We start from the raw sequence: 8618 nt of genomic DNA on the forward strand, positions 1-8618 counted from the left end.
CGATTGAACCCAATCTAACTCTGACATACTCCGTGCAAAAAAGTATGTCGAGTTACTTCACTTTCATCGCGACAACATACTCATCTTCAGAGCAGTGTCGGCGGACAGCGATCACGGTCCGTATGGGGCGCCGTGGTCGCGAGAGCCAATCCGGTTAGCTCAACTGGGAAGTCAATCGGCCTATGATGCATCCATGCACATCAAGGGAAAAGAGGAGGGAGGGGAGAAGGGCAGAGCAGCGCCCCGCAGGAGGGGCAGGGGGAGGGAGGAGAGTGAGATCCGCGACAGGCGCGCGGCGCACCAGCAGCTTGCTGTGGTTCGTTGCACGGCGACAACGCGGACCGGAAAATGTACAGCGATTCATCCCTTTAGCCACCCTCTCTTTTATATTTTATTCTTGTCTTGACATGACGAGTGCACGACTCTCTATCACCCCCGCCGCTCCTTCCCCTCCCCTTTCCTCCTACCCTCTCCCTGACGCTCATGTCATATTGGATAGTTCAAACGTTTCGGATACAGTACGCAGTACGCAGTCAATTTAGCATTTTGCCCATAAAATGCATCGAGAAAGTGGGAAAAAGTTAAGTGTCATTGATGGTGCTACATATTTTACTATTTTGAAAAGGTTGATGAGGATCTAAGCCGGGCTGTTGCGGGCCTGCCTGTGGTGTGCGTAGAGGTGCGTCTTTCGGAGTGTGCGGATGGGAGCGAGAGGAAGGGAAAGGGAGGGAGGGAGAGGGAGGGAGGGAGAGAGGGAGAGGGAGGGAGAGGAGGGAGAGGGAGGGAGAGGGAGCGAAGGAAGGGGACAGGGAAAAGGCCGGGCGGGCGCGCGTGACGCGCGGGGGTTCAATCAGTGCCCAGTGCCCTTATGCGGGCGCGAAGTGCCTGCCTGGTGCACACGCCCCGTGCGTGGGAAATGAACCACACACTCTCCAGGTTAGGAGAACGTCCGCTGTCTCTCTCGCGCACTCTGTATAACAACAAACAAGGGCACGTTGGCGAAATGCACCCCTCGAACATAGTTGTGGGTAATGTGCAACAGAGCTGTTAAACACGTCGACGTTTACAACAAACCAGTTGAACTCGTGCAAATTAACGACTGCGTCCAAATACTGATTCCAAGTGTTCAACCTGCAGTCAGTCGGGGCACGTCTCTCTCGCACAGCAGGATACCTGGCAGCCACCGAGCCACCTCGAGCCCTAATGTTTCTCGCAGACCTCAGGTTGTTCGTGTAAGGTTCAAATGAAAGCAGAGCCAATACTACATTCACTCCTCGAGTAACAAGCAAAACGAAAATGTTTCTTAGAAATGACCCAACATGTTACATTTTTCACTATTGCGCCCTTGTAGGATAATGCCCCCGCAATGATCCGTCCCACCCCCTCTGACGCCCGAGCAGAACAGGGACTAGGGTTGCGAAATTACCAGTAACAATCAATGTTACCGTAAATTACGGAAAAATTGGTAAATTACCGGAAATTATGGAAAAATTGGAAAAATTCAATTTCTAGTAGAAAAGTTGGCAATGTACTATTTATTGGCGATCGCAATTATTGTGTACTGCTTGAAAAGTGGCGGAATAGCCGGTATTAGTTATATCTATTGGAATATTTGTGTTTTTTCTCTTGTTTTTATAAACATCAGTGGTATATATAGAGTTACCAAAAGTACACCCGTAAAAATCGTTATCTAAAGCTGTGCCTTTTAAACTTTAGAATAATTACACATTTGCTATCAGGTCTCTAGGACGTGACTTAAAAGGTGATAATATGTCATATTTACTATTCCGAATGTGATTTTTGCTTCTGGAAAGTGAGTTTTTGACTCATTTTAAAGTGTTATCAGTACCGTTTTTTTCCACGTTACCGAGCATTTGGTAAATTACCGTAAATTACCAATTTTTCCGGTAACGTTACCGGTAACATTACCGGCCGTCGCAACCCTAACAGGGACGACCTTGCGGAGCGAGGCAGACCAGAGAAAGTGCAGCGCGCAGAGATAAAGACAAGCTGCACTCATTGGGCCCATGAAAGGGGTGGGGGAGGGAGGTGGGTGCTCCCGGCAGGAGCGTGTCAATGTCACCGCGGGGGCCCTGTCAGAGGGAGAGAGAGGGTGAGAGAGAGGGTGAGAGAGAGAGAGAGAGAGAGAGAGAGAGAGAGAGAGAGAGAGAGAGAGAGAGAGAGAGAGAGCTAACGGGGGCGTTCTTTGTTTTAATGACCCAGGAGCGTCACCTAGCCCCTCCTCCCCCACCCCTCTTCCCCCCATCACAGACAAGTGATAGCCATGGTGTAAAACTTGCTCGATCTAGCAGCACAATTGAGAGTCTAATCATGTCAAGTCCGCAACTCGTGTATGTGATGGATACGAGACGGGGGGTGAGAGCTTTGCCTGATATGACTTTTGAACTTGCAGAGGCACGGATAAAAAATGTGATTATTTTGTGTTTTTTTACAGCTTATCATCTGCAGTGCTCATGTCTCTGTTCAGCCAGATGTGTCAAGTGCTTACAGTTGCAATAACTACCGAAAGAATCCAGAAATGAATTCGCGCAAGGAACTTTGAGCAGAGGTGAGGAGCAGTAATTTTAAAGTTGTTTCACGTATCAGGTGTGAACAATAACGAAATTATAGTATGTGTACCTTTGACGCGCAATCGATACGGCTATGAAACAGGTATATGGTTTAGTATTAATTGAGATCACAATCGTATGAGTAATTCAGTGGTTACATGAAAGCATGAAATTAGTACTACCAGAAATCGGCGATTGAATTTTTCTTTTATTGATATCAGTAAAACTGATAGACTAACAATAGTCAACATGAAAACATTTCAGAGGACATTCTTTTAATTTTGAACGATATTTGTTACTGAACTTTGGGCTTTTTTTATATTTTGTAGAAAACACTAACTCTTATGAGCATCTGATATTACAGGGCACAGTAACATACGAGGCGTAACAAATAACGATATAAAACCTGCCGTCAAGATTTATTTACAGAATCACAGACGCTCTCCAGCACTCACATACTTAAAATCTCAAAACCTCCACATTGCCCACGAAATTATAAAAAAAAGTATCACAACTAAGGCATTTTCAACTTAACTTACGAACAAAATAAACAGCTGCGCGAGTGGAGAGGTAAAGGAACCAAACAAAACAAAGATTTACAACATATTCAAAACAAAAATCGTATACATTTGCATAAATTTAACGACACGACAGAACATATTGCGATAAGCCAAAACCTATCGGATTAAATTTAAAATAAGTACATTTTTAAAAATTTCGATGATCTTCATTATAGGAAACTTCAGTTATATTTCGACTAGAAAAGTGATAAAAACTTTTGAAATAGGTATTAAGTAAATCGAAAAGGTCACGATCATCTAAGTGCTGATATAGTTCATAGGATATAAACATGTCATAACCGAAAAAGAAACAATGTTAATTTAAGTAGATTAATACACATGAATGCAAACTCTAGGATGGTTCTAAAAATATTTTGCAATGAAAAATAAATAAAGAAACCTTTGAACATTGAACCGCTTTGTACTATCAACCGTCTAAGTCTTCTCTAATTTTGCAACAATTTACTACCTGAAAAAGGGTTAAACAAACTAAAAATGATGAGTTCATCCAATGTCTGATAACACAAGATAAACAATCGATTTGTTTGATGCAAACATGGGATCATGATTGTTATTAATCACTTAAATTACACCCAAGCTACGTTGTGAAACTACTTGTTTCCGTTCGTTAAATTTATCAGTCGACAATCTGCGAAACAAAATAAAGGGGAAAAGATGTCCTTTGACAATAATCTTATCTTAATTTGTACATTAACTGGAACGGGACTGGTAAATTTTATAAAGAACACTAAATAAAAGATGACAAAGTCTAACATTTGGTTCTACAATAGAAAAATTTCTTGAAATGTACATTATAACACTGTCCCAGAGATCCGAAATAATGATACTTAAATTCACGTTACCAACGCCCGTTACGCTGTAATTTGAGTTCGGCCGGACCACAGCTTTGCTGTGCGAACCGGGTCCTGAAAGCCAGGTAGCTGACTTTCAAATCTCAGGACGCACGAATACAAACAAGGCGCAACAGTCGTAAGTCGTTCGATATGTTGTACTATAATCAAGTATATTGTCGTCCCACTGACCAACCAAGCCGCTGAAGGCGTACACAAAACTGTAACTAATCAAAGTACTGCAACCGCTGGGGAATGACAGGCGACAGGTCATACAACAGGCCAAATAAACATCAGTTTTACACCAAAACCCTACTGCATGTTTTTCCTGCATATGTTAATACGCGCTTTACTTAAATCACAAAAAAATCCGCCTGAAATTTGCCGGGATTTCATCTTCGGTCCCATGAATTAATACTACATATTGGAGCTTGTTGTGCTTCTGGACGTCTCATGAGAGCGAGAATCATCACCGCAAGTGAGAATGTGCGTCAAAGTGGAAACAATCCACGAATGAAAAAAATCACGTACATTATTAACTAAAATTACCACAATATGTGCCTCAGCCTGCATTCACGAACATTTCATCAACCAACCCCATCATATCATACACATCAACGCCACTACGTTCATACAAAAAAATAGAGCATCTAACTTAACAATCCAAAGACAGAGAGAAGAGAAAGTAACTTACAAGTATTGACGCCGCGTGGCACTGGTTAAAGAGCACTTATTGTCTGTCTTGGCGACCAGTCCGACGGGGCTGGGGTCGACCCTGGGGGGTGACCCCGGGGGCGCACTCGGCCTGCAGGAGCCCCGGGGGGCGCCTAGCTCCAGGCAGAGGCGCGCAGCTGGCGTCATTGGTGGTGGTACGGCGGGTACTCGGGGCTGGTGCCCGCGGCCTGCGCCCGGTACCGGTCCCGCTCCTGGGTCATCCTGGCCAAGTCCATCTCCAGGCGCCTCACCTGGCTGACGAGGGCGCGGTTGGTGTTCTCCAGCTCGTGGCGCTGGTGCATCCGCTTGGAGCGGCAGTTCTGCGCGTAGCCGCGGTTCTTCAGCGTCCTCCGCTTCTGCTTGAGGCGGACCACCTCGTCCCGCGGGTAGCCGTGCAGCTTCTTGTTGAGCTCGCGCACCGTCAGCGACATGAGCTGCTCGTCCGAGATGATGTCGTCGCCGATGGAGCCCAGGTGCTGCGAGTACGACCGGTTGCTGGGCGGCGAGATGACGGAGCCGCTGCAGCTCATGGGCCGCGGGTGCCCCATGGGCCCGGGGGACATGGCCATGTCGCGCATGTCGTCGTGCACGTGCTGCGGGTGGTGCGGCGGCGCGTGCAGGTACTCGTGGTGCATGCGCAGGATGCCCTGCTTGGACGGGCTCATGCCCGCGATGACCGAGGTGTGGCCCTGGTGGTGCAGCGCCGCGCCCTGGGGGCCCTGCGGCCCGGGCACGCCCCACGTCATGTCCTGCTGCATGGGTCCGCCCGGTCCGGGTTCTCCGTCCGGCCGGCTCGACGTCGACGTTCGGAAGTCGAGCGGCTCTTGGCGCATCGAGTTGGGCAGCCACGCCATCTCGTCCATCAGCGACGGCGGCTGCCCCGCCGGGCCCCCCGCGCCCCCCACGCGCAGCTGCTGTATGTGCGGGTGATGCTCGGGGTCAAGGGCGTAGTGCGAGGGAGGGGACTGCGAGGCGGGCAGCCCCGGCGACGTCCTCCCCGGGCTGGGCGTGGCCGGCGGCGTCGAGGTGTCCGGCGGGGCGTGCGGGGCGTACGCCGCGATGCTCGTCTTCATGGCGGACACGAGGACGCCGCCCGTGTGCTGCACCATGGCGGCGTGCGGCTGCATGGGCATGAGCCCCATGTGGTGGTACATGGGCTCCGGGTGGCTGGGCGGCGTCAGCAGCTGGTGCGGGGGCGACTGCTGCTGCTGCTGTTGTTGCTGCTGCTGCAGCTGCAGCTGCTGCATGGACACGATGGCGCCCGCCATGGAGGGCAGGCGGATGGTCGGCGGCCGGCGCCGCTGGGCGTCGTCGCCCGCGGGGCTGGCGCCCAGGTTCGGGTTCTCGCGCTTGACGGACACATCGAGGTGGTCCAGGACGAACTCCTCGACGTACGCGTCCGTCAGGGCCTCGGGCTCCATGTCGTGCGGCGACACTTCCTGGAGGGGAGTCCCGGGCTCCGGGGTGTGCTCCGTTGGCTGATTCGTCATGTTTTACGGCACTAGCACATGTCACTAGGGGTCCTCACTCAAACACGCACATAACACATACACACGCACGCACACACACACTAACACAGTCTCGCGGCAGAGCGTCGCCTGGGCGTCGCGGCGCGAATCACGACGGCACGAACCGACGCCGACGGTTGTTGGCTTAAGTATGAGTGCAGCCCACCACCCGGGCGAGCTTGCCACCCCCTAGGCGGAGCCGCCCCGGACCCACCCGCACCCCGCCCCACCTCGCCCCCGCGCCCCGCCACGCCCCGCGCTCGCGGCCGCTCGCCCGCGGGACGGTGGGTGGAGCCTGCCGCCAGGCCCCGCCTCTCGCGCCGCTGCCATTGGCCGCCCGCGCTGCTACGCCACGCCACGCCGCACCACGCGGGGCGCAACACCGCGCCACCCCGCGCCACGCCACAGGTCACGCTCCTGCGTGCCCCTCGAGTTACAATACCACGGGAATTAACCCACACCGCATTGGCGGGGGGTTTCCTCCGCACAGCAGCCCCACATACACGGCGAACCACTTGCGGCCCCAAGCGCTAAGCCACACGCTGGAAAACCATAACCAAACACTAAAGATTTGCCGAAACTATGATGCAGGCGTGCAGGCGCCTGTCCAACGCCCGCTCCCGAGCCTCTCCTACCCGGGCCAGCACGCCCGCTCCTGACAGCAGTCCGCTCCGCTCATCCAGTACCCGCTCTAGAGTCTAGACTATTCCGAACGTTTAGTACTGTACCGCTCACCGCTCCAGACTACAGGCCGCTCCTCCAGCACTCGCTCTAGAATACATACTGGTCCAGCCAGACGACAAGCCACTCCTCCAGCACCAGCTCCAGACCTCTCCTACTGATCCCGGTCCAGGCCCCTCCTCCTGCTCCCGCTCCAGGTCTTTCCCCCAGCACCCGGGTCCAAGTTCCAGGCATCACACCACTCCTCCAGCACCCGCCTCAACTCTGTTCCAGGTCGCCAGCTCCTTATTCACTTGCCCATGATTTATGGAGACAGCTCCTGAAATACGGCCTCATCAGGGAGTCAATACAGCGCGGCAGCAGCCTAATACGCGAGGTCGTTACGGGCGGGGGATGCTTTTCACGACTCGCCGACCCGGGCACTGCTGCGCGCAAAGTGAAAAGAAACTAAAAATTTGGCGACTTCTTATCTCAGAGATAAATAAAACATCCGCTCCCGTCCGTGTTTTGCCAACAGCCACTCGCGCGCGTTTTCCTGTCGCGCAGGATGCAGCCCCCCCCCCCCTCCCCCGGGTCTCCAGCCCTACTGGAAGGCAAAGGCGTTCGCAAGAAATGACGCCCGCCGGCCGCGCGGATCGCGTCCGCGGAACACCCGCTGGAACACCTCGGCCGCCTCCTCCATCAGCCCCCCGTAGCGCTCCACACCGAGCGAGAGAGACGGGCAACATGTTGCATCCGAAGTGCTGTCGCGGCTATTGCTGAGTCAAGGCGCGGTGTCCAGTTGGCCTGACACCAGAGCAACCCCCTGCTGCCCCCCCTCCCCTCCCCCTTTCTCCTTCTCTCTCTATCTCACCTTCCCTCATTCGCCGTCCCTCTCCCTCACACTCAACTTTTCCGCGAATACGCGGACCACCACGAAGCCACGTCAATATGCCATCTCCCTTCCTCTAAAAAAGTGTTTCATATTTGACCACATTACACCGCCAATTTTGACCCCCCTCTCAGTACTGCAGAACAATAGGGACTGCAGAAAGACTCCGCACTCCGCCAACGTCGTCACTTTTACTCCCCCACCTCCCCCCACCCCTTTCGCCACCTTGTCTCTGTCATTGTTTGCTCGGCCATCTCGCCCTTCTTTCTGCCTTTGCTTCTTCTCCGCAGGAAGCTCGCCGCGCCGGGCGCTCGCCGGAGGCCCGAGGAATCTGCGCCGTTAGCAGTGCAGGCCACTGCACAGCATGCACGTGGACACACTGTTGGGATCCGCTGCAGACACACACTGATAAACCAAGTATGTGCAACCCGCAAGCTGAATACTTGCACTTGTTTATTACTCTGTAGTTATTCACTATCCAGTGTTTCAACTCTATAGTTATGCACTTTTGAGTGTGCAACTCGTCTGTTGAACACTTCCCTAGATTGGTGGTTGACTGTGTGGGGCCTGCTCAACAGAGGAGTTGCACACTTACAAGTGCACATCAACCATGTTCAACACTTGCAAGTGCACACCGATCAACCGCGTCTTGATAACTGGCAAGTGCACGACTGGGGAGTTAAGACTCTTGCAAGTATTCAACTTCCAGTTTCACACTTGGGTTCATCAGTGCAGCGCAGCCAATCTAACCGTAACCTAAAGATAGGACCTCGCAATAATTTCTCTGACGGCACTATTTTGATGTCGTTATCGAGATGCAGAATTTCGTCTATTACCAGGCGCGGATTAAGGGGGGCGGGGGG

General features: G+C 52.4%; 2 protein-coding genes across 2 annotated transcripts in view; both read right to left on the reverse strand.

The window, feature by feature from the left end:
- LOC127749282 (uncharacterized) overlaps positions 1-8618 on the reverse strand; it is a 91138-nt gene that overhangs the window by 54390 nt on the left and 28130 nt on the right. The gene's annotated exons all lie outside the window — the stretch shown is intronic.
- On the reverse strand, positions 2759-6379 carry LOC113217504 (transcription factor Maf-like). Its single transcript, XM_026437427.2, has one exon. The coding sequence runs from the start codon at positions 6183-6185 to the stop codon at positions 4839-4841; it is 1347 nt and encodes a 448-aa protein (XP_026293212.1). The 5' UTR covers positions 6186-6379; the 3' UTR covers positions 2759-4838.

Source organism: Frankliniella occidentalis, unplaced genomic scaffold (assembly GCF_000697945.3).
Source record: "Frankliniella occidentalis isolate FOCC.00 unplaced genomic scaffold, Focc_3.1 Scaffold42, whole genome shotgun sequence".
Lineage (NCBI taxonomy): Eukaryota > Metazoa > Arthropoda > Insecta > Thysanoptera > Thripidae > Frankliniella > Frankliniella occidentalis.

What these genes read in the sequence shown, in the direction of transcription:
- LOC113217504 (XM_026437427.2), bottom strand. Translation starts at nt 6,185, where the DNA reads ATGACGAATCAGCCAACGGAGCACACCCCGGAGCCCGGGACTCCCCTC.